The 26,610-nt window shown below is 40.1% G+C and overlaps 1 protein-coding gene across 1 annotated transcript in view; it reads right to left on the reverse strand.

Annotated features, from left to right (window-relative positions):
• Positions 1–406: 406 nt before the first annotated feature.
• Positions 407–26,610, reverse strand: part of LOC126203581 (fasciclin-3) — a 172,172-nt gene continuing 145,968 nt past the window's right edge. Inside the window, exons 11-12 of the mRNA XM_049937941.1 lie at positions 12,025–12,148; positions 407–4,304 (exon numbers count right to left, since the gene is read on the reverse strand). Coding sequence (XP_049793898.1) covers positions 4,107–4,304; positions 12,025–12,148 — 322 coding nt within the window. The 3' untranslated portion in view covers positions 407–4,106. The remainder of the gene's footprint in view (positions 4,305–12,024; positions 12,149–26,610) is intronic.

Consider the following 26,610-nt stretch of genomic DNA (forward strand, 5'->3'; position numbering starts at 1 on the left):
GTGCATGAAAGCTAGCAAAGCCCCGTACCTTTTGTGTGTGTACCTATCGACAATACAGCATTTCTGCCATTTGGTGAGATGTCTCCTTTATCCCTAAATAATTAATTTTTATGAATGTTGTTTTAATAATTGCAGTTACTCAAAGGGTGTTAGAATTCACCATCTTATGTTTGTAACAATTAGTTACTGTCATGTTTACATAGTTTCCTTTATGAAATGTGTAAATGTTTTCAGATTACGTCTTCCAATACTTTTTTGCACATTTTACACTTCCCATGTAGCTTAATGAACAAGATCAATTTTGCTGTCTTCATTTCATGCATGGCATTTCATTGTGATATTAAACAGCTATAAATGAATGTTCAAAGAGTAAACAATAATTAATAATTTTATTGTCATAGCATGCTTATGAGGATACAAGTGCATCATTATTGAAAGCTGTATGTGAAGGATAGTGTCGACCATTAAAATACAGCTCTTGCATTCACTGATTTTTCAATTTTGTAACTGACTGTACTCATCTGGAATGCATGAACTGTGTTTCATAAAACTACTGTTCATAATATGCTATTTTTCAGCTTAAAAATGAACTAAGGCATTTTTATTACTTTTAGCAGCACTAAATATGGAAACAAATAATTGAATCTTACTAGCTGATTCCTGGATGGGCCAAATTTCAGATTTTATTTATTTTTGATTTCTCAAAAATTAGCAGTTTCAGTGACACTGCAACATGGATGGGATGCCCACAAGTGTTATGATCCATGTTAACAAGATATATTATGTTTTAATTGACTTGGAATGTTGTAATTATTACACAAGGAAACACATTTTCACCTAGGTTTCACAAACTTTTATTTTACCTGTGCTATGTTTTGGACCTGTAATGTTAGTGTTACTCTGTTGCAAAGTTGTTATTCATGCATACTGTTGTGTTAACAAGCAGAGTCAACAACCTCTAAAAGAAACAAGCAGCAATTATAAATATGTTTTGAATTATAGACTATCTCAGAAAATTAATGTTGCAATATGTAACTTGGAATAAAAGATGAACGGAGAGTGGGATCACTTCACATTTTTTAAAATAGTGCATTATTTTCTACAGAACATACAGAATGGGGAGCTCCCACTATTCAGGCAGTTTTTTATGTTGGTTAGTGTTACTACAAAATTTATAACCTTGAAGTAATATTATTTACTAAGTAAACACAATATGTGGAGAATGGACTAGAATTTTATTTAATACATTTGGCGTTATCCAGAAGCAGTGAGTAAGTGAACACAGCACTCATAGAGGTGCGTAGATGATGTGTTGTCTTCGTGGAAATGAATTAAAAGGTAACATCATACCTCCATAAAGATAATGAATAAGTAATATTATGAAAAGGGTAGCAGACAGGCACAACAAAAAGACACACATTTACGCAAATGCAGAGCACTGTCTCTAAGTGTCAAGCCACAGACAGTGGTCATGTGTGTTTGACCTGTGAATATCTGTGTGTGTGTGTGTGGGGGGGGGGGGGGGGGGGGGTCTATTTCATAGATGGTCTTCTGGCCGAAAGCTTATGTGTTTAGCAGTCTTTTTACTGTGCCTGTCTACGACTCCAACATTTCCACTATGTGGTGAGTAGCAATCTATACTTTTCACAATACTGTCATTATTCTATCCTGGATGTTCACTGTTTGATGAGTAAGCAACATACATAGTTCAATATGGAAATACAAGGCACTGCCATCAGCTTTGTACATTTTACCGAAGATATCCATACCATAATCCATCAGCCAAAAATACCCAAAAAGGGTGCATTAATGAGTTTCTTTATTTCAGCTGCATTAATTCATCCAGTTCTCTACAAACATGCTTATTCTATGTTAGACCACTTGCTTTCGGCACTTTGTTTGCAGTTGATTTTGACTATGGACTACAAACTATCGGTACAACAGCTTCAAGAAATAAGTACCCGCTGGCCCTCAAAAGTAGACTACTCTGCGGAAGACAAACATTTTAGTAATAACAATAATACTTTTTCAAATGATAGCCAAGAAAAAGTGCATGAGGCTATATGTGAGAAAATTGTCAGAATCAGCACCAACTTGATACCTAAAAATTATTCAGTTATCAGTGATGTTATTGACACAAAAGGTAAACATTTGTTCAGTTATAAGCACGCAGTCCTTGGTGAATAAAAGTGGAATTACAAGCTCATGTGCAAGAAGTGTAGCTCATTCTTTGTAGGAAAAACATGTAGCTCAGTCTCAAGTAGAAGAAACATTACAGATGCTGGAAATCCCAGAAAACTAACTTCACCTTCAAGTAGTTTGGTTGTTTGGAAATATGTTATAGATGTTCAAACACATTCAGGGCATTAAGAAGATATACCATGCAAAAACAACATAGAGATAATCCTGAGCAGCTACTAAATCATCAAATCTAGTTATCTCACTCACTGCTTGTGGATGATTCCAGACTAGTGTTCAATAATATCACCTTTGCAAAAGTATAACACTTTAAAGCAGGCATGGAACCCAAAACCTAGGTTGTGCACAGTAAAAGTTTGTGAAAGATAGGGAAAAGCTGTGTTCTGAGATCTTTAAGTTTTTGTCCGTACATATCCACATTGTCATACAAATATTTCATAAAGGATGATGTGCTTACAGCTGCAATATTATGCAGTAAAAGTGTTTTTAATTTCATAAGTAAATTTATTCTGGACAGTGTAGGTATTTTCTGTGGTCAAGGTACATCTATCACCTACATTTATACTGTTTTGCAATAAATGACACTGAAAAATGTGGTGACAAATTACTCTTTTGAACTGGCAGCACTGGTATGATCAAACACCTACTTGACATGGCTATAGGTATAATGATCCTATTTGAATCTCAGACTTGACATTCCATCTTATTGCATGTGAGCTCCACATTTTTTTTTTCATCATTTTCATCCTTTATGAAACATGTACAATCATAGCTGGAACTATTACTATCACTATCCAATGCTTTTAACTCTATGAACAGCACGTCTAATTTTGTGCACTCATCAACTTACACTATTATTTACATATATTATTACACTAAAAGCTAATGAATCATTCATGTCACATGTTCATACAACTACAGCTAAAATATGTATAATGAAGAACAAATAATATCTTGATAGTTTTTCTTGGGGAAATCAGCCGAGAAATATTTTCAATTTAGCAGTGTTTCAAGAAGCAAATTTTGCCAGAAGACGTCAAGTAAGAAAGATTACTCTGAAAGAAAAATACTACTCCGCTGATTTCCTGACAAGAATTTGTCAATGCAGTTGATTGAGGAAGCCTGCATTCGCAAATAATGCCTTATTGGGCAGCTAACCAGTGTAACCAAATATAAGACAGTTATGAAAGTAGTATCAATAATATACTGTAGGAACAGTTAATTAAGAAATCAATGAATTAAAATGCAGTATGGTAGAACTTCCGTAGTGTTGTCGTTACTGAAGATGAACAAAAGTTTTCTTTACAGGGCGGAAATGATTGATATGGCCACAGTTGTTACAAGTACACTGAATCTTGAGATTATTCCAATTCTGAAAAATTAAATAAAGGGAGAAAGGAAGGGAGAGCCTGTTGGGAAGGTATAGGGAGATGACAAACCAGAGAATGACACTCACAAAATTTAAAACAAACATGCCCAGAAAAGAAAGGATAAGGCGCTGACATTGTGGAGCTCTGAATTCATGTTACAGTGCCAGGAGACATTACTCCCAATAATTTGGAGAGAGAGAGAGAGAGAAAGAGAGAGAGAGAGAGAGAGAGAGAATAAAGCCGAAGGTGATTGTCATATACAGACACTAAGCTGCTTTGTCACTTAATATGAGACACTGATGTAGGAAAAATTACTTATTCCCTATTAATATCAATAATGTCATGTAATTATATATGTAGTTATTAATTTCACAATCTGATGTTTTTTTCAGTGAGTGTCAACACAGCTCAGTGCTGCAAAACATTAGTGCATGTGTTCTGAATTAGCAATGCAATCGTATGCACAGTTATTTCAACACAAGACTGTTCATTTACAGAAAACAAAAATTACATTATGTTACATTTAAGAGTTTCTTCTTATTTCTCTTGTAGATCAGGTTCTTTTGACTTCGCTGTGTACACAATTTCTGCATATTCTGTCCTGTCCTCCTCTGGTCGAACCTGTGGTCGTGGTTTTCCCGCTACATCTTTCAGATCAAGTTCTGCATAAACTATGTCACCACGACTTGTTTTCTGTTGGAGAGGCTCAGCTGCTGATTGTATTTCTGGTTCCATCTGTAACAGTAATAACAGTCACTTAAACTATTTGTTCATAGAATTCATGATATTATCCCAGGAAGCACCAGGATCCCACAATCTAGCTGCTTATGGAAAAGCAGAGGTTAATATCAGAGTTTTATTTCCCAAGTGCAGATATTGAAAAAGACAAATACAAAAATTTGGAGTGTTGGACAAGGTCACAGGAAGCTCAGTGCAACCCTTGGTCAGCGAGAGATGAATACCTGGTTTGTTGCTGTCATATAGAGTTGAACTAGGGAACTGAGAGCAGTCTAAACTACAAGGTCCAATTTCTGAGGGCCATTTGCAGAAAAGAAAAGTTTTTGTCCTTACGTAACCACATTGTCATACAAATATTTCATATCATATTTCGTAAAGGAAGATGTGCTTACAGCTGTAATATTATTCAGTAAAAGTGTTTTTCATTTCATATATAAATTTACTCTTGACTGTGTAGGTATTTTCTATGGTCATGCTACATCTACCACTTCTTGTAAAATTTAAATTTTGTAATAAAATTTCAAGATTTTTCACTCTGCAGTGTAATGTGCACTGATATGAAATTTACTGGCAGATTAAAACTGTGTGCTGGACAGAGGCACCAACTCAGGACCTTTGCCTTTCGCGAGCAAGTGATCTACTGACTGAGCTACGCAAACTTGACTCACGACCTGTCCTCACAACAGTACACTTTGCTGGTACCTCATCTCCTACCCTCCAAACTTCCCAGAAGTTCAAGAAGAGTAAGGATCTGTTATATTCTGTAATTTATTTGTTCTTTATTGGTTTTTGGTAAAACCTGTGTTGTTGAAGAGGCAGATTTACAATAGTGATGATGAAGGTTGTCTGGAATACTGTCCTGGAACAGGACTTACTGCCCTCAGGTCACAAGATGGACAAGCAGTTTTTCGAGTTCTTGAAACAACAGCTCAGTCAGCAGTATGAGCTTGTACAGAAGCAGACAGATCCTGCATGCCTACAATCATTCCTGGCAGTCCCAGCTTTCTGCCAGTTTTTGAAGCTCAAGAGGACTGGGAAGTGTACCACTTCATATCCAAGCAAACGACATTAAGTTTCCCAAGAGACTGTGAGCTTCTTTTATTATCTACAAACAAACGGCTCTGTTATCTCATGCCAAAATTATCCCTTTGCCTGAACCATCACTGCTACCTCTATCACTATTTACTCACTTTTAAGTGAACAGTTTTCAACAAAAATGCATGTGATGGCCACTGATTTAGTTCCTCCTTCATCATAAAGCAACATCAGACATTTATGCGTCATGGACTGTGGTTTTACAGCAACTGAGTAGAACATGCAAGTTTATGTCTTCTTTTGGAAAATCATTTGCAGAATCCTTAGTACATGACATGTTGGTCAGATTACCACCAGAAACTGAAGTGTGTGCTCAAACATTTTGAGAGTCTCATCCTTCTTTAGGTGAAGTTTTGTGAAGCGCTAAAACTTTTGAGGTTTCACTAGGAGCTCAGGCTGTCTTTTCCACAGCATATAATACATAACACATAAGAACTATCCTCTTGATCGGCAAGTGCAGCACAGTCCATCTGATGGTGAAACTGCAAAACTGTCGAGCAGTCGAGGTAGAAGTGGAGTGGCACCCGCTTGACCAGACAGATATCGAACCCCTCTTTTCTTTACATGCTAATCACTGCTTTCCACATAATAATGATGCATATCAACAGTGTCTTCACCAGGGTCATATAGCAGATGTTTGGCAGAGCCATTTGAGCCATCACCAGTTGGTTGCACCAGCTTTAGCAAAGTTGTCATAAATAAGTCGACCGGAGATGATCTCCTCATAAGTCGACTGGAGATGATCTCCTCATAAGTCGACTGGAGATGATCTCCTCATAAGTCGACTGGAGATGATCTCCTCATAAGTCAACTGAAGATGATCTCCTCAGTGAACTGAGACAGGTCAGGCTGAGGCGGTCTGTGACTGTCGTTAAGTGTGCCACTGTTGTTTACCCACATTACTTGTCACCAGGAGATTTCATTCTGTGCCATGCCTAAGTGATCTTGCAGGATGCAACATACTTATATTGACTGATCAGGATTAGAAAATCACCCACTCTCATTTTCATTCATTTTACCATTGTCTTGTACTCCTTTATTTTGCATCAAAAGGAAAATTCAGTTCACGAAATTGCAAAGAGAGTGTGGTTGGTCAGTACCTGTCTTAAAGAGATGAAATTGCTTGTACTGTCTATAGAAAAAAGTGAAAGCAGAAAATAAAAATTCATGCTTTCGGAACTGCAGATTCCTTCTTCAAGAAGGAAAAGGTGATTGGTTTGAGAAGTGTGAGGATGGGGGGAAGGGGAGTGTTTCTACCAGTGATATTAGGAATTACTCCACCTGAAGGTGAGTACTAGTCTTCCCTCTTTAACTACTTAAGCTTCCTTCCTCTTTCTCTAGTGCTGTCAATCTTTGTCTGATCTATTTCTAGTCTGTCCTTCCTTCCTCTCTGGTTTTCAACTGTCCTCTGCAGCTCCAGTATTGCACTTTTTCAGAGAATGTCATTCAGTTTATTCTATCGATTCATTTCTTGTCCAGTTCACCTGTTATATCGTGAGTCAGGATTCTAGATGACTCATCTACCAAATCTGTGCTAGTTTTCTTTCTGGTGAGTCAAGGAGCCTCAATTCCTGACAGCTTCTGTGTGTGATTGATAGGCTAGTTTTTTGCTGTAAGTATGTAAGACATAAATATACTGAAATTAAGAAAATTTCACTCCAAACCTTGCATGAGGAGTGAAACAGTGTGCCAGAAACCATATACATATGGACTGAATTACTGCTCATGTAACAACTCACAACATACCAAGATTATGGGATTTCTAACTCAAACGAAATTTCCAATTCTGTACAGAATTGAGGAAAGTTGTAATCCCATCTCATTTTTTGGCAATGTTTATTGAATTTTTTCATTTTGAAAAGACAGAAGGAGCATGTCCATACATATACCACTCATAGATGATTGTTGCATCACAAAATGTAACAATCATCTGTGAGTAGTTTATATATTGAGATGGCCATCTGCATAAGGTGTTTTATGTTTTTAAATATTTTAGTTATGACAAATCTTTTATAATGTGCTGTTTTTTATCTACATGACAACTTGGCATGAGGTCCTACTAAAAATGAACAAGTTTCATAACAAAAAGATTTATTGAGACCTGAAGGTGACAGCAAAGTCTGTTGAAACAAGTTGTTTTAAATAAAGAAATAGGATATTTGTAGCAATGTTCATTCACATTTTGTTTGTAAAGAATGAAATTCATGGTCTGTATACAAGTACGCTATAATTATGAAAGTATACTCTTTTTCCAAATTTGTTTGTAACATTATTGCACATTTTTGCAAACTATCATTACAAAAACCTAGATTTCTCTTTACAAAAGTAGTTTATGTCTGTGAAAAATGTAATTTGTTTTATATCATTCAAAACAAATGCTATGTAGACTTGATTGTTTGACAAATTTAATTTACTTAACAGTAAATAAAACCTTATTATCTTTTGAATTCAGAATCAATATTACACTTCAAAAAACATCCAATTTCTGTAAAAACAATTTATTGTACTATAAAATCTCACTGTAAACAAACCTTGTGATGTGACATATCTTTTTTTTTTATTTTAGATTTTTATTTTATGACTATATCAAATAATTTTTATTACTACTGTTGTTCTCAGATTTTTGTGCATATAGAAAAAAGAAAAACAAAAGTTTACTTAGATTTTTACTGTCTGTGAAACAAGATGTTATGGTAATTTCCAATTTGAACAAATAATTTCTAGAACATTTTGAAAAACATAATATGCTACACAGGACTAAATGCATTAGCGTGCTATCAGTCATCAGTTAGGCTGTGATCCATAAGAATTTGTACTGTGCATATAGTGTGGTGTCATCTGAAGAGTGAGGTCCCATGGCACAGTTGGTACCTCATCATGGAACCACAAGCTAAAGACAGTTGTTGCTAGTTGCAGCCACGAATGACAGATGTCAATGAAGACACACCCTCAAGAGGTTTGTACATCGCAACTGTGGAAGACCGAGCGAGGTGGCATAGTAGTTAGCACACTGGACTTGCACTCAGGAGGATGATGGTTCAAACCCATGTCTGGCCATCCTGACTTAGGTTTTCAGTGATTTCCCTAAATCACTTCAGGCAAATGCCAGGATGGTTCCTCTGAAAGGGCACAGCCGACTTCCAAATCCTTCCCTAATCCGATTGGACGGATGACCTCACGGTTTGGTCCCCTTCCCCAAACCAACCAACCATCTGTGGGAGTCTATTTAAGACAGAGAGCAGCACAACTCAGTCCTCTCTGGTAGCAGCCTTACTGTAGTTCTCATTCAAGATTGAGCAAATGTCATTAGTCAGAGTAGTGTATGTAAGTTCAGAGTTAACTGATGTTTGACTGTAATGTTCATCTGAAGAGTATTTCTGTGTCAAATAATCATTCAGTGCATGGACTATAAAAGTTGTAACAACTGCAGTACTATTATTCAATGTAAAAAGCTATCATCATTGGGTTCCAAGACTGTAATATGTGTTATCAGCCAACATATGAACATGGATGTTTTCTACAGACAAGTATTTGTTATTAAAGTGTTTCACTGAAAGTGATCTAATGATAACTGTATATTGTAGAAGCTTCTCAATCTCCTCTAGAAGTGAGAATCTTAGAAATTTTGTCTAGGCTTGCTGTGATATAGTATATAATATAGAACAGCTTTTGTTTTCAAAAAGTGTGGTGTAAATGTCTCTCTTGTGTGTAACAACTGTATGTTGTGTACTTCTGAACCAAGCTGCTTGTAAAGAGACATCAGATGAGAAATCATTGAAACAAAAATATATAGGTTAAAATTCCAGTATTCCACAACGAAAAACCTGGATGAACCTTATTATAATGAAGCCTGTTGTTTGTAATCGTCCCCTAGAGGCTGATATCAAATGAAGATAAGTACTAATGTGACATATGCTATCAGGATATTAAATAGTAAATGCGATACTAGTGGTACTAGAAGTGTTTGTAGTCTATCCGTGAGCGGGTTGTCGTAACCCGTACATCTTACCCCTGCTTCATTGTACGTCCTGTGTGTGTGTGTGTGTGTGTGTGTCTATATATATATATATATATATATATATATATATATATATATATATATATAGAGGGAAACATTCCACATAGGAAAAATATATCTAAAAACAAAGATGCTGTGACTTACCAAATGAAAGTGCTGGCAGGTCGACAGACACACAAACAAACACAAACATACACACAAAATTCAAGCTTTCGCAACAAACTGTTGCCTCATCAGGAAAGAGGGAAGGAGAGGGAAAGACGAAACCCACATCCTTTGGGTAAGGATTCTCGAACGCCTGGAATCCTTACCCAATCCGTTACCCCCGGAAACCATCCTTGTAACCATTGATGCCACTTCCTTATACACAAATATCCCGCACGTCCAGGGCCTCTCTGCGATGGAGCACTTCCTTTCACGCCGATCACCTGCCACCCTACCTAAAACCTCTTTCCTCATTACCTTAGCCAGCTTCATCCTGACCCACAACTTCTTCACTTTTGAAGACCGGACATACCAACAATTAAATGGAACAGCCATGGGTACCAGGATGGCCCCCTCGTACGCCAACCTATTCATGGGTTACTTAGAGGAAGCCTTCTTGGTTACCCAGGCCTGCCAACCCAAAGTTTGGTACAGATTTATTGATGACATCTTCATGATCTGGACTCACAGTGAAGAAGAACTCCAGAATTTCCTCTCCAACCTCAACTCCTTTGGTTCCATCAGATTCACCTGGTCCTTCTCCAAATCCCATGCCACTTTCCTTGATGTTGACCTCCACCTGTCCAATTGCCAGCTTCACACGTCCGTCCACATCAAACCCACCAACAAGCAACAGTACCTCCATTATGACAGCTGCCACCCATTCCACATCAAACGGTCCCTTCCCTACAGCCTAGGTCTTCGTGGCAAACGAATCTGCTCCAGTCCGGAATCCCTGAACCATTACACCAACAACCTGACAACAGCTTTCGCATCCCGCAACTACCCTCCCGACCTGGTACAGAAGCAAATAACCAGAGCCACTTCCTCATCCTCTCAAACCCAGAACCTACCACAGAAGAACCACAAAAGTGCCCCACTTGTGACAGGATACTTTCCGGGACTGGATCAGACTCTGAATGTGGCTCTCCAGCAGGGATACGACTTCCTCAAATCCTGCCCTGAAATGAGATCCATCCTTCATGAAATCCTCCCCACTCCACCAAGAGTGTCTTTCCGCCGTCCACCTAGCCTTCATAAACCTCTTAGTTCATCCCTATGAAATCCCCAAACCACCTTCCCTACCCTCTGGCTCCTACCCTTGTAATCGCGCCTGGTGTAAAACCTGTCCCATGCACCCTCCCACCACCACCTACTCCAGTCCTGTAACCCGGAAGGTGTACACGAACAAAGGCAGAGCCACGTGTGAAAGCACCCACGTGATCTACCAACTGACCTGCCTACACTGTGACGCATTCTATGTGGGAATGACCAGCAACAAACTGTCCATTCGCATGAATGGACACAGGCAGAAAGTGTTTGTTGGTAATGAGGATCACCCTGTGGCGAAGCATGCCTTGGTGCACGGCCAGCACATCTTGGCACAGTGTTACACCGTCCGGGTTATCTGGATACTTCCCACTAACACCAACCTATCCGAACTCCGGAGAGGGGAACTTGCTTTTCAATATATCCTCTCTTCCCGTTATCCACCAGGCCTCAATCTCCGCTAATTTCAAGTTGCCGCCACTCATACCTCACCTGTCATTCAACAACATCTTTGCCTCTGCACTTCTGCCTCGACTGACATCTCTGCCCAAACTCTTTGTCTTTAAATATGTCTGCTTGTGTCTGTATAGATATGTGTGTGTGTGCGAGTGTATACCCGTCCTTTTTTCCCCCTAAGGTAAGTCTTTCCGCTCCCGGGATTGGAATGACTTCTTACCCTCTCCCTTAAAACCCACATCCTTTCGTCTTTCTCTCTCCTTCCCTCTTTCCTGATGAGGCAACAGTTTGTTGCGAAAGCTTGAATTTTGTGTGTGTGTTTGTGTTTGTTTGTGTGTCTATCGACCTGCCAGCGCTTTCGTTCGGTAAGTCACATCATCAAAAACAAAGATGATGTGACTTACCGATATATATATATATATATATATATATATATATATATATATATATATATATATATATAAACAAAGATGATGTGACTTACCGAACGAAAGCGCTGGCAGGTCGATAGACACACAAACAAACACAAACACACACACAAAATTCAAGCTTTCGCAACAAACTGTTGCCTCATCAGGAAAGAGGGAAGGAGAGGGAAAGACGAAAGGATGTGGGTTTTAAGGGAGAGGGTAAGGAGTCATTCCAATCCCGGGAGCGGAAAGACTTACCGTATGTTTGTGTTTGTTTGTGTGTCTGTCGACCTGTTATATATATCTTTTTCCAACAAAGATAGTTTTATATTTCACAAGCCAAAGATTCACACTTTTTTAGTCGGTATCTTTCAGCTTTACTTCAGCTTCACCTAGGCTTTTGGCAGATGTCATCCAGACACTTCACTTCTATCTCAAACACTGTATTAATTTTTGATTTGCTATATTACAAATAAATACTCACCTTGGGAGGTTCTGGGGGCTCATCAGATACTTTATCTTTTTTCTTGCTGAAAATGTAGCTGAGATTCATCTTTGGTGTCTTTGTCTTGTTTGCAGGGCCATGATCAGCACTTTCTGTGTCACTTCTGAAATTAAATTAAGTTCATTTAAAAAAATCAAAGTAGGCTGTGTCCTCTATAGTGAGGATCACTTTATAAGTAGAGCTTTACTTCTGAGATGTGTTAGCATCTTTGAAAGCATACAATAAAACCGTAACATAATGAGAATGAAAAATGGAGGAGGAAAAAGAGGATGAGGGGGGACAAGGGGTGGAAGCAGCAGGCACAGAATTATTATTTCCACACCATGAATTTAAGAGTGTACCTTGAGCTGTTAGTCAATGAAAGCAATACTTATAAATGAATATGACTGCTGGAAATGATTTTGAAAATAGGACAAAGAAAATTCAAGTCCAACAAAAAATTACAGTTGGAATATTCTTACATAGTACTGAGAGCTATAATATGCTGGAGATTTAATTTGCATTTCTTTAGGTGTGAAGCACTGGTTTCGTCATAATGATAAAAATAACTTAAATTATGAAACAGGGACGTGGGAAAAGACATGACTGAAATGTGTTAGTTGGTGAATTAATCAAGGTCATGTCCTGGCTCATTCTGGTGCTGAGTCTATATCTGGTATCCACCAAAAACACACATGAACATAAATCAGAATTAGAATGGTAGTCATAACACTCGATTAAAAGCCTTTCATTTTTCTTCCAAGCCGATATCAGGGTAGTATACACAGCAAAATATTAACACAGAACAAATAATAATGATTATAGGTACATGAAAATAATTGCAAACGAAACAAGAAAATGCTGTCAGTGTTGTGTGGTATAATAAATATTTCCAGTATTAGCACAAATAGCCTTATCTTTAAAACATAAAATGATTCCAAATGAAAATGGCCAAAGTTACGATTTACATCAAATAATGTTGACAGGAATGTTTTATAATGTATTGTGCAGGCTGCACCTGTTTGGAGGAATTACTGGAGTGCTTTATTATTGATTCATGGGACATTAATAGATCTTTCGTGCTTGAAACTACTGTCCATAACTGTTGCTCTTTCACAAGGCCTATGTGCCAAGCCAGACTGTCTTTCAGGACAGAAGTAATCCATTCTGATAAGGTTTTATGACAGGGCACACTTCTATGCGTGGCATCTGTAGGCAACCAACAGGAAACATACGAAAAATGTCACACGGTTCTGGAGGTTGTGGGCAGCATGTGGGTTCCAGACTTGGCTTGCTCTCTGTTCTCAGTTGCTGGCCCAAAAACACACACTTCCCTCATTCTCCTATCCTATTTTTCAGACTCGGTCCACTTCCATTCAGCAGGGATAGCTTCTCCAAACTGCTGGTGGCATATTTACATTCCCCAAGTGCATTCCTTGTATCCCATGCACTGAAATGTACCTTTCACATTTATTTCTCAAATATTCTGTACTTACTATACCCTTATTGAATGCCCACTCCCTCATTCATCCTGGAACATGTACAGTATACTTTCACACTGCAGACATTAACTAGTAATTTGAAAGGGTATCATTCGAAGATACATTAGTTTTACAAACATCTGCAAATATGAGTGCTGTAGTTTTCCTGGTGAAAGTCCTTGGGGTATGTCTATCAAGGGTATTCACTATCTTTGATCGAGAATTAGACATGATTCCAAACTGATGAGACACAGGTAAGGTGCACACTGAAATTTCTCATTTGATCCATGTGTTCTTCATGCTGTTCAAAGAATCTACTGCGCAGACAAGATTATCAGGACATCCTTTTTTCCCTTTAAAACCAGATTAAAGAGTTATCTCTTAGTTGGACAGCAGTAAATGTCATAATTCATGGCAAGGAATTCCATCACCTCGCATTCCATAATAGAATTGTTAAGGAGTACACTTAAGGAAAGTTGAAAAACAAAGTGGCTCAATTTAAGGGTTAATAAACTTCAATTGCTCAGGCCAACTATTCATCTGTGGCATACCTCCATCCCTCAAACAAAATGAGGTGATTTTTGATACCCTCCCTATAGGGCATTGCCCTTTAACCCATGGCTTCCTGCTCTGCCAAAAAAATACACCAGAGTAAGCTGTCTGTGATTAAACATTTTGATTGAGTGTGATTAAACTGATGCTCTGCTCTGTATTTTAAGCATAGACACTTGAAGTGAAACATGTGGAATTTGGCATAGCTATAGTCTGTCAGTCTCTTCATTGTATGGCTGCAGCCTCAAGCAGTTGTGGCGACTATTGGCCAAGTGGCGTGTAATATCTTTGTTTTGCCAAGCTCTTTGCGGCAGTCTGTAGCCGCGTGCAAAAGTTTACATATGTGGAAGAGATCAAGAATGTATCTAACTGTATATGTGTGCTTCCAAGTAATAAAATAGTGTTTATTACATGTGGTATAGTGTGCATCATTGGATTTGGCAGTCCTATAACACTAAAACTCACACTGGTGACCCCAAATTTTGTTTGCGAGTGCTACAACAAACTTTCGTACAGTCGATCAGTACACAATGGATCACTTGCTACCCGCCACACCACACACGTGCCAACTTAAGTTTCCTAACGGATGCTTCGGCATGGTTTTCCAATCATCCACCTTGTGTTCGTAATAGTTCGACGCAGTTCCCGAACACACCGATTAGCAGTATGCAACAGGACAGTGCTTCTGCATTCCCACAGCCATGTGTGCCGGCATCAGGTACGAACAATAACTTTCCATTATCGTACGTGAGTCAGCAGTCATGTGGCAGTGTTCCGTACCAACAGAGCATTTTTCATGCACAAAACTTTGAATATGAACGTTTTACAACGAGTATGGACTTTCCACGTGTTCCGACTGCTCAACAACAGCCGACACAATGTGCTCAAACCCCAGTGACTATGTTTACAGGTTTCCCAAGTGCCAGTGTGAACTTTACACCCAAATCAGTGGCAGTACAAATCAAGCCGGATGCCCAAGGCAGGAAATCTCATGTTTATCACGGAACTCCACATTTTGCACCACCCCCCCCTCCCCCCCCATCCTCCCCCCACTCCAACCCCCCCACTACCTGCGTCTACTTTACGAGTGTTTCTGACGGCACATGCTGCTCCTGCCATGCCTACCGCGTGTGTTCAACAAACATTAGGCGATTTTACAATTTTAATGCACATGTAGGGGAGGGGCCCAGAAACTGTACTCTGTCATTCTCCGCACATTGGTTGACTCTACCGCTCTGGTCCATTCTACGCCTGTGTTGGTGTTTCTCCATCGAGCGCACAATTAGCTGATTTCTTGACCAAGGTCGAGCCAGCCGCTCTTACTGTGCCGCGTGCCACTGACAGTGTTGGCAGCTGGTACACTGCTACTGCACCCGAGCCAATTAGGCTGCAGAACTATGGACAGGGAGTGACAGTTTCTGATAAACAGTTATGTCAAGACTTCCCCATCCGTCGCCCGAAGCTACCACCCCTTTGCATGGACCACCCACACACACGGTTTGCCTTGGTCGACCACATCCTGCAGCTGCACGGCATCGCTGATGACAATTCGAAGTTCCTTTGCCTACTATGTCACCTCCATGACGAACTGGACCTCCCACTATGGACAAATATGCATTCACCTGATGCACCATCCTCGAGCAACTATCCACATCGACAGAGGAAGCTATCTGCCTCATCAGTCACGAGTCGCTGGTTACAGATCTCCGTCGCAGCTCTGGCGTCATCTCCGCGCCATGATGGAAACACATCGCATGCCAGATGTTACACTTTGGTTCATCCGGTTGGTCAAACGTCCTCTGGAAGTTCAAATTCAACTTCTCCATGTGACTTCAGCCCCACTAGATGCCAAACTGAAGATCGCAGACCGGGTATACAACATTCTGCCCCCTCCCCGCATACTCCCCCAGGTGGCCCTCAGGCCGCAGAGGTTGACACACCTGCGTGACAGCTTCCACTGTGCAGTACAGAGTGCACACGACTCGAGCCGCGCATGTGCGCGGACCCAATGCCGCCTGGCAGCCACCGCTGTAACTCCCCTCACACCGGCACTACTGCGACACCACCACCAGAGGAACCTGCATACAAGACCCCCTCCACTGCCATTTCAACCTCAGCCAGCGCGACGAACGATGCCATGCGCTGTCCCAGTTGGTGTTATTTCCATTCCCGCTTTGGCGACACGGCTAAGAAGTGTCATTCTCCGTGCACGTTCCCAACCTAATAATGCGACCCAATTAAGGCGCTACGGGCCGCGTTGCACCGCACAGATGCCTATCATTTAATACTTCTTCACCTCACGCACCAGGACTCTTGTATGTGAAAGATGCAGTGTCTTGCCTTTCATTTCTAGCTGACACGGGAGCCGAGGTTAGTGTGATACCTTTGTCCACAGGTATTAAATTCGAGCGTCAAACTTGCTCCCTGCTTCGAGCTGCCAATAAGTCCCTGATTCAATCTCATGGAATAACTAATTTAATCCTTAAACTGCAGGACATTAACACCCCCTTACAGTGGACTTTCATTATCGCGGAGGTGGATGAACCCGTGCTCGGGATAGATTTCCTCTTAGCCCACCCACTGTCACCCAATCTACAACGGGGTACACTAACCGTTAACTCGATAGACCGTACCACTGGTTCAGGTATCTCTTCCCTCTCATCTGAGAGCGCCACTCTATTGTGTGAGCTAGCTAAAACCGCTGTTGCAGTGCTCTCTCTTAGATCACACAATGACAAACTTCGAGACAGCAATGAAGCCCTCCGCTTACACATCACCACCGCGAAAGCCAAGCTCGTGGACACTTGTAAGCAGGTCACCCAGCTGTCACATATGACCACGGCCCTGACCCCTGCACCGCTTCCTCACACCTGCCACTGACGCCGCATGACGTTTCTACTGCCGGACAGAAGCTGTGCTCGCGATGCTACCAAGTACTCCACCGAGCTCTACGACAAGGACTACCAGTGGATCACCACACTGCTGCTGACCCGCTGGCCTGGGACACACAAGCGTGTGCATTACAGGTTAGTTGTAGTGCATCGCGTGCGGGTCCATCATCCCCATTGGTGTTCGCGATCAACAACGGTACTGTCCATAGAATCAATGCCACAGAAGCCCACCAGTACGTGCAAAGGCTAGGTGTTTAAATACGGAAAAACTTAACATGCCAAAGCTATTATTCGGGAACTTTTAGGTAATAAGACTATTTGCCCTTCTTCTAGTAGTTGGTCATCACCCATTCATCTGGTGCCCAGGAAAGATGACACTTTCTGCCTCTGTGGTGGTTATCGGGCACTTAACACCAGAACCATTCTAGATAATTATCCCATCCCAAATATTCAAGACTTTGCTTCCCAACTGCACGGGGCACGAATGTTCAGTGCAATCAACTGTCACAAGGCGTATCACCAACTGCCAATGGCACCGGAGGACACTAAAAAAACCGCTATCATCACTCCGTTCCGGTTGTTCGAGTATTTGTTTATGCCGTTCAGCCTTAAAAATGCTGCACATACGTGGCAACAGTTCATCAACTCATTGGTCGGAAAACTAGACTTTGCATATGCCTACCTGGATGACTTGTTAATTTTTTCTTCCTCCCTCGAGGAACATGAACTACATTTAAATACAGTGTTCCAACTATTAAAAGCAAACGGTGTCGCAGTGAACGATGCTAAGTCAACTCCGTCGCACTAGTGTAACTTTTCTGGGCTACGGGGTTTCTGCCAATGGCATCTGCCCCCTACCCGAACAGGTCGAGGCCATTAGTACGGTGCCTTTGCCTAAAGATTTTCAGGGCCTCTGCCGCTTCCTTGGAACGGTAAATTACTACCGCAAACACATCCCCCACGCCACTGACAGGCAACAGTTTGTTGCGAAAGCTTGAATTTTGTGTGTGTGTTTGTGTGTGTTTGTGTGTTTATCGACCTGCCAGCACTTTCATTTGGTAAGTCACATCATCTTTGTTTTTAGATATATTTTTCCCACGTGGAATGTTTCCCTCTATTATATACAAATATGTAATCAAATATATCTAAAAACAAAGATGATGTGACTTACCAAATGAAAGTGCTGGCAGGTCGACAGACACACAAACAAACATAAACATACACACAAAATTCAAGCTTTCGCAACAAACTGTTGCCTCATCAGGAAAGAGGGGAAGGAGAGGGAAAGACGGAAGGATGTGGGTTTTAAGGGAGAGGGTAAGGAGTCATTCCAATCCCGGGAGTGGAAAGACTTACCTTAGGGGGAAAAAAGGACGGGTATACACTCGCACACACACACATATCCATCCACACATATACAGACACAGGTGTCTGTGTATGTGCGGATGGATATGTGTGTGTGTGCGAGTGTATACCTGTCCTTTTTTCCCCCTAAGGTAAGTCTTTCCGCTCCCGGGATTGGAATGACTCCTTACCCTCTCCCTTAAAACCCACATCCTTTCGTCTTTCCCTCTCCTTCCCTCTTTCCTGATGAGGCAACAGTTTGTTGCGAAAGCTTGAATTTCGTGTGTATGTTCGTGTTTGTTTGTGTGTCTATCGACCTGCCAGCACTTTCGTTCGGTAAGTCACATCATCTTTGTTTTTAGATATATATTTTTCCCACGTGGAATGTTTCCCTCTATTATATTCAAATATGTAATCAAGATGAATTCTCCTCACAACAGACCACAAGATTCAAAGAAAAGCCATTTCATATGAACTACTGGAACAGTGAGAGATAAATAGAGACTTTTTCTGTTGCAGATCATTACAGTTTTATACAGCAGTGATTGTGTCCTTCTCATTGATGTGTTGCCAGAAGGGTCAACCATTAATTCAGAAGCATATATGCACACTCTGAACAAATTCAAGGACCAATCTGAACAAGACAAGAATCAAAAAGAAACCTTACTCCAACACAATAATGCATGCCCACACACAAGTCTCAGAACCCGATAACAGATCGCCAGATTGGAGTGGACATCATTGCCTCATCCACCTTATAATCCAGACTTGGCACCCTCAGACCCATCTGTTTGGGCCACTTAAGGATTCTCTCTGTGGGACACACTTTGAAGATGATGAGATCATATTCATGCAGAGAAAACATGGTGACAAGCACAGAACAAGCGCTTTTACCAAGAGGGAATACGTGCCCTTACGCAACACTGGTGTAAGACCATAGAATGTGATGGAGACTGTGTAGAAAAATAGTACATTTAACAGAAATGTTGATTGACATTGCCACCAAATTTCAACTCATAAGAATAAATTTGCTCTGATAAAATATTGTGGTGCATTATTTACTGAATGAACTTGTATGTTACTATTATGAACAAACTTCATATTTTATGTCTCTAAACTAATTAGTTTTAATAAATTTTGGAATGACACTAATAACTATGCCATACAGTATCCTAAAATAAACAATACCAATTGCAGGTTTGAGATTGATGTTTAAAAAGTTCCATTTTTTAATCATTTACACCAACACTGTAAGCTATGTCAGCAAGATATATAATCATTCAGGGCAAAGATTAAAATTGAAGAACTCTCAGCAAAAGAGTACACCTACTGTTAGATCCGTTAATAATGTACCTGATTTAAAATATAAGGAGTACAGACACTGTTACCATTCATTACAGGGCATGAACGTTCACTATCTCATCTGTTTCTTAAATTCAGTTTCTTTGTCAATTAATCATGGTGTACCCAAATCCAGACAGCTTTTTGTTTATTAGTAGTAACTAATATAAAACCTGTCACCATTGCATGCATGTTAGTGATACTTGAAACAATAGTTAAAAACTCTTTCAGTACTAAAATTAATAGTTATTCACAGGGGAAGAGAAGGACACACAATTTCAGACAGTGAATGTTTGTTTGAACCCTTTGACTGTCACCTGCCTCTTAGGTTACATCAGATCAAGCAATTCTGGATAAATAGCAGTGAAGATGGATAAGTAACTTAAGTACATGAAAATGCAATTTTAGAAACAGTGTTAAGTTTTATTAGACAATCTAGGGAAAGTAAAGCAAAATATATTGTAGCAATAGAATACAAGCATGTCTTCAAGAATAAATATTGAAACATTAATATACAGAAAGAAACCCTTATACTATATTAATTATTATGGATGATAACACAGAAATATACCAGGGTTCCTTCTTGTGTTAATAACAAACTAAACACAAGAAAACTTAAGTACATTATGATTTTCTACATAAACAATTATGGTAGCTATAAAGCCAAAACAGTGTTAAATGTTACACACACAATATAGAAAAAAAGTTGCTTTAATATCATTAACCAGTTCACACAGTTAAATAATCACTTTCTTTCACTGTATTGTTTACTCAAATAGTACATCATCATCTAAAAGCTACCACATTACAGAGGTTGCATTTTCAATGTTTGAGACCACAGTTTACATGAACATTACTCATACAGTGGGGAACTCCAGTCTGTTCTGTCTTCCGACTTACATAAGCACTGATCCAACAGAAAGATTGTGCATTATCTTGTCTTTGTTTGAACTGAATTTTGGTAATTTCAATGGGCTATGACTATTCCCTAGCTCTGTGAAACTTTGTCAGTTATGAAGATGATTATTACCATTTAAGATGTAATTTAATTAAAACTTAACCACCTTCAGTTATATTAACACAGATATTAACTTAAGTTTTTGAATTAATCAAAATTTTTCTGTTCCTAATTATGAACTCCTCAGAAAAAATTCTGATTTCCTTAAGCCAATATTCACTTTAATCTTTTCACAGCATGTGCACTTTGTGTAAAATCACTGTCCATTTGCTTCCCTTTCATTATTTGTTGTAGAAGAGTACATGTTAGTACCATTCCCTTCAGAGTCTTGATTCATAGTAGTACTCTGTCCTTTGGGCAAGAAACTTTTTCTGGAAAAAAAGAACAGTAAATCACAGTATCCATCCACCACTGAGACAGTAAATGTGAACCAGCAAAATAACCACCTTAGGGTTTTCGCAGCTTCAAATTGAGTTTCCTTTAAAGAAACAGATATCTCTCTTGTTTTGCCAGACCACCACTCATAGAAAATGAACCAAAACTGAAGTGAAATAGATATTGAATTGTTATGCAATCATATTCTGCAGATACAGTTGTCATATAAAGGTCTATAAGTCACTTTCAATGAAAAAAACAAAACTGCTGAATATGAAAGCCAACATGCAGAAAACTCTTGCCAAAACACACAGTTCTGTTGTTATGAATGCCTTCAAAATTTACATTCAATAGACCTCATCCTGAAGGATGCTATCCTGCAGGTGAATGAAAGGATAAATTTTATTTTCATTCCTTCATTCTTTTAGAGAATGATTCTGATGGAACGTTGGATGACAAGAATACATAATACAGCCCTGGATTTGAGGGTCTGGAATTAAAATGTTTTATTAGAAAGAAATTAAGGGAGAACAGGCAACAGTTCATTTGCAACTCATCCCATCCAGGCAAAAGATGTGGTTAACTTGTTTCAGAAAGGCTTTGACTACTTTTCATCATTCTCTGAACTGAAGAATATCCTTTCTAAAATCTTTCCCACCTCTTCCAAACTGGTGCTCTGCTGCCCACTCATGCTATGAAATATCCTGGCCACCATTATGCCAAACCTACCACCAACTCCTTGCCACATGGATCATATAAAGGAGAAAGTACCATGTGCAAGACAAGTCCTTATTCAACCACCCAGCACATTCTGTTCCAGTCCAATCAACAGGGATAATACCCTATCCATCAGAATCAAGGCCACCTGTGAAAGCAGCCATGTCATTTGTCACCTCTGCTTAAGTACATTTTATTGATTTCAGCATTGATTATCAGCCTGTTGACTGCTCAGTGATTTACCTATAAGTATATGGTGACTGGTTACAGTGACTCCATCCATTGTTTTTGTTCCAACCAGCACCTTTCAAATTCTATGTACAGGGTGACCCGAAAGTCTGTTAACATTTGAAAATTCAATACTTCATGGAATATTGTTGGTAGAGAGGTAAAAATTGGAACACATGCATGACATGATATGGGGTTTTGCTGAACACAAGAAAATGGGCATGAAATGACCAGCAGATGGCCCTCAGTATGATACAAAAGCAATAGTTAGCATTACGATTGATTTTTAGGAAAGAATATGTTCTTAATAACAAATGCTCAACATATCAGCTATCACTCATCAACAGTCCTACAGTCGAGGGACAATGTTGTGAACAGCACTGTACAGCATGTTAGTAGGTATGGTGATGAGAAATTGTCTTTGAATGTTGTCTTTCAGCATCCCTAATGAAGTTGGAGGATCACAGTAGACTTGTGACTTCAGGTAACACCACAATCAATAATCAAGAGGACTGAGGTCAGGGGCCTGGGAAACCAAATATGACAGAAGTGGCGACTCAGCACGCAATTCCCAACAAATGATGTGTACAAGAGATCTTTCACATGTATGGCAGTAGGGGGTGAAGTGCATCCTGCATGAAAGTCATATCATCTGGTGGTTGTTTATCAGTCAGGCTGGGGATGATGTGATTCTGTAACATATCTCATTTTTGGTTTCAATAAAACCCCATCTTACTTCAGGCATTGAGTCAAGTTTTACTTCTCTACCTACTTTATTCCATGAATTGGTGCATTTTAAAATGTTAACAGACTTTAGGGTTATTCTGTACATTACAGTGTTTTATTTCCATAGCCTTAATGTGTTTCTGGTGGTCAGAAAGAGTCTAAAAAGCTTGTAAGGGTGTTGCAGAGGAGGTTGTGCTGAGAAATAATTGTTTAGAAAAAAATCTGATACATTGCACCATTTCCAAGTTATTTAGCATTGAAGTTAGCCAGGTCATTCTGCATGCAAATTCAAGTACTTGCGTGTGCTAAAATGAAGTAATGCACAGACATGGGTGGGTCTGTGAGTTATCACCTCTTCAAATGAGTATTAGCAGTTTAAATGTGCCTTTTTTGAAAGCAATAAATTTAACCTAGGTGAGCAAAAATTATGTTTGTTCAGTTTGGGGAAACTAAATGAAGAAAATGTCTGGCAACACTGTCTTTGGCAGGCTGCTGGAATTTGTGCACATTATTGTCTGACTGGCTAACTTCAATGCTAAATAACTCAGAAATGGAGCACCATATTGAATATTTTTCTGAACAATTATTTCTCAGCATATCCTTACCTGCAACACCTTTACAAACTTTTCAGGTTGTTTCAGACCACCCTGTACATCTAATCCCAGTGAAAACTAACATATTCCTCTACTTTGTAACTATACAAAAACTATTTAAACATTTTTGGAAGCCGATTATCAACAGTCAGCAATTAATGTATAAAATGCACGTTTGACCATTCGCTGCTTTTATTTTAAACTCTAATACCAACTGGTTTCAGCCATGGACCATCTTCATGGATAACAGTTAAAATGGTTTAAGTCATAACATTACATTTGTCATTACTGAAATAATGTGTAAGCATGTCATGAATATCAATATACGACACAAGACTTTTAGAAGCAAACATACTAATAACAAATATACATAGAGCAGTACTGAAGAGAAGATGTCTTTGCTTCTGAAAGTCTTGTGTCATGTATTGATATTCGTGACATGCATACACATTATTTAAGTAATTATGTATGTAATGTTGTGGCTTGAACTATTTTAAACCTTATCCTTGAAGATGGTCCTTGACTGAAACGGGTCAAAATTTGGGTTTAAAATAAAAGCGGTTGATGGTCAAACATGCAGTTTATATAAGAACTATTTAAATTTGGGTAAAATCTGTAGTTAATAAAATAATATATCATTAGACTTAAAATTGCAGAGTTCACTCCCTCACCTCATAAGTCACCCAGCAACCTTTCATTACACCACTAAAATATCATATGTGTATACACTCCTGGAAATTGAAATAAGAACACCGTGAATTCATTGTCCCAGGAAGGGGAAACTTTATTGACACATTCCTGGGGTCAGATACATCACATGATCACACTGACAGAACCACAGGCACATAGACACAGGCAACAGAGCATGCACAATGTCGGCACTAGTACAGTGTATATCCACCTTTCGCAGCAATGCAGGCTGCTATTCTCCCATGGAGACGATCGTAGAGATGCTGGATGTAGTCCTGTGGAACGGCTTGCCATGCCATTTCCACCTGGCACCTCAGTTGGACCAGCGTTCGTGCTGGACGTGCAGACCGCGTGAGACGACGCTTCATCCAGTCCCAAACATGCTCAATGGGGGACAGATCCGGAGATCTTGCTGGCCAGGGTAGTTGACTTACACCTTCTAGAGCACGTTGGGTGGCACGGGATACATGCGGACGTGCATTGTCCTGTTGGAACAGCAAGTTCCCTTGCCGGTCTAGGAATGGTAGAACGATGGGTTCGATGACGGTTTGGATGTACCGTGCACTATTCAGTGTCCCCTCGACGATCACCTGTGGTGTATGGCCAGTGTAGGAGATCGCTCCCCACACCATGATGCCGGGTGTTGGCCCTGTGTGCCTCGGTCGTATGCAGTCCTGATTGTGGCGCTCACCTGCACGGCGCCAAACACGCATACGACCATCATTGGCACCAAGGCAGAAGCGACTCTCATCACTGAAGACGACACGTCTCCATTCGTCCCTCCATTCACGCCTGTCGCGACACCACTGGAGGTGGGCTGCACGATGTTGGGGCGTGAGCGGAAGACGGCCTAACAGTGTGCGGGACCGTAGCCCAGCTTCATGGAGACGGTTGCGAATGGTCCTCGCCGATACCCCAGGAGCAACAGTGTCCCTAATTTGCTGGGAAGTGGCGGTGCGGTCCCCTACGGCACTGCGTAGGATCCTACGGTCTTGGCGTGCATCCGTGCGTCGCTGCGGTCCGGTCCCAGGTCGACGGGCACGTGCACCTTCCGCCGACCACTGGCGACAACATCGATGTACTGTGGAGACCTCACGCCCCACGTGTTGAGCAATTCGGCGGTACGTCCACCCAGCCTCCCGCATGCCCACTATACGCCCTCGCTCAAAGTCCGTCAACTGCATGTACGGTTCACGTCCACGCTGTCGCGGCATGCTACCAGTGTTAAAGACTGCGATGGAGCTCCGTATGCCACGGCAAACTGGCTGACACTGACGGCGGCGGTGCACAAATGCTGCGCAGCTAGCGCCATTCGACGGCCAACACCGCGGTTCCTGGTGTGTCCGCTGTGCCGTGCGTGTGATCATTGCTTGTACAGCCCTCTCGCAGTGTCCGGAGCAAGTATGGTGGGTCTGACACACCGGTGTCAATGTGTTCTTTTTTCCATTTCCAGGAGTGTACATTGCATGAATATAAGGAAAAAATAAAAATAAAATGAAACAATACGACACTCATTAGCATCATCATTCCCAATCCAACTACTTTCATTTCCAGTGATTGTGTTTACATAAGCAGCAACAGGAACTGAGAGCAGCATTTCCTTTAGAAAAAAGGAGGCCATCATTAGCAACATCTGCCTTAAAGATTAACCTTCATTATGCAGATCTCACTGTTTCAAAGTTCTATTTCACTACTTAATATATATAAGAAGCAGTCAAATGAAAATGAGGTAGATACGAAAAGAAGTAAGTAAACCATTTATTATTTAAAAAGTACTGGTAAAGCATTTATTATTTCAAAAGGAATAACCTTAACTGCTAATACATTTATCCCACTTTGAGACAAGATGGTCAGTGCTTTCATGGAAAAATGTTTGCAGTTGCCTACTTAACCTTGATTGTACCCAGGCATGCACCTCTTTGTCTGAAGCAAACCAACGCCTGCAAATGTCTGTCTTTGGGGCTCCAAAAATACGGAAATCATATGGAAAGATATAGAGACTATATGGAGGACGTGTAAGGGTTTCCCAGTGAAACTTCTGCAACATACCTGAAACATGATAACAAGATGCCTGCCCACAAGTTGCTAAGGTTATTTCGACTACATTGCAGAAGTTTCACTGAGAAGGCCATACACATCCTCCATACAGTCCCGATCTCTCCCTAGGCAATTTCCATATTTTTGGAGCCCTGTTGAAAGACATACCTAGCCATGAATTTGATTCAAACAATTACAGGTGCACTCTTGGGTACAATCATGGTTCCATAGGCAACCTTAAACATTTTATCATGAAAGCAATGACTACCTTGTCCCACAGTGGGATAAATGTATTAACACTTAAGGCAATTATTTTTGGAATAATAAACAGTTTACTTACTTTTTTTTATTTGTCTCATTTTGATTTGACTGCCCCTTATAATATATATCATCTTTTGCATCACCAAAATGGTTTCAAAGAAAATAACTACTTTAAAGAAAATGGTAATCTCAGTCATGTATGTGGTATCCCAAGGAGCCTTATGCCATAATCTTTTTAAATGAGTGACTGGGAGGAAAGGAGGAGCCCCTTATTTCTCAAAACTGTCAAATAGGGAGCAACAAAGAGAGATATAGTGACCTAAGGAGATAAAATAGCCATAACTGAATGATACTAAGCAAAGAAAAGGCTAAATTTTGGCAGAGCCGCCCAG

Source organism: Schistocerca nitens, chromosome 9 (genome assembly GCF_023898315.1).
Source record: "Schistocerca nitens isolate TAMUIC-IGC-003100 chromosome 9, iqSchNite1.1, whole genome shotgun sequence".
Lineage (NCBI taxonomy): Eukaryota > Metazoa > Arthropoda > Insecta > Orthoptera > Acrididae > Schistocerca > Schistocerca nitens.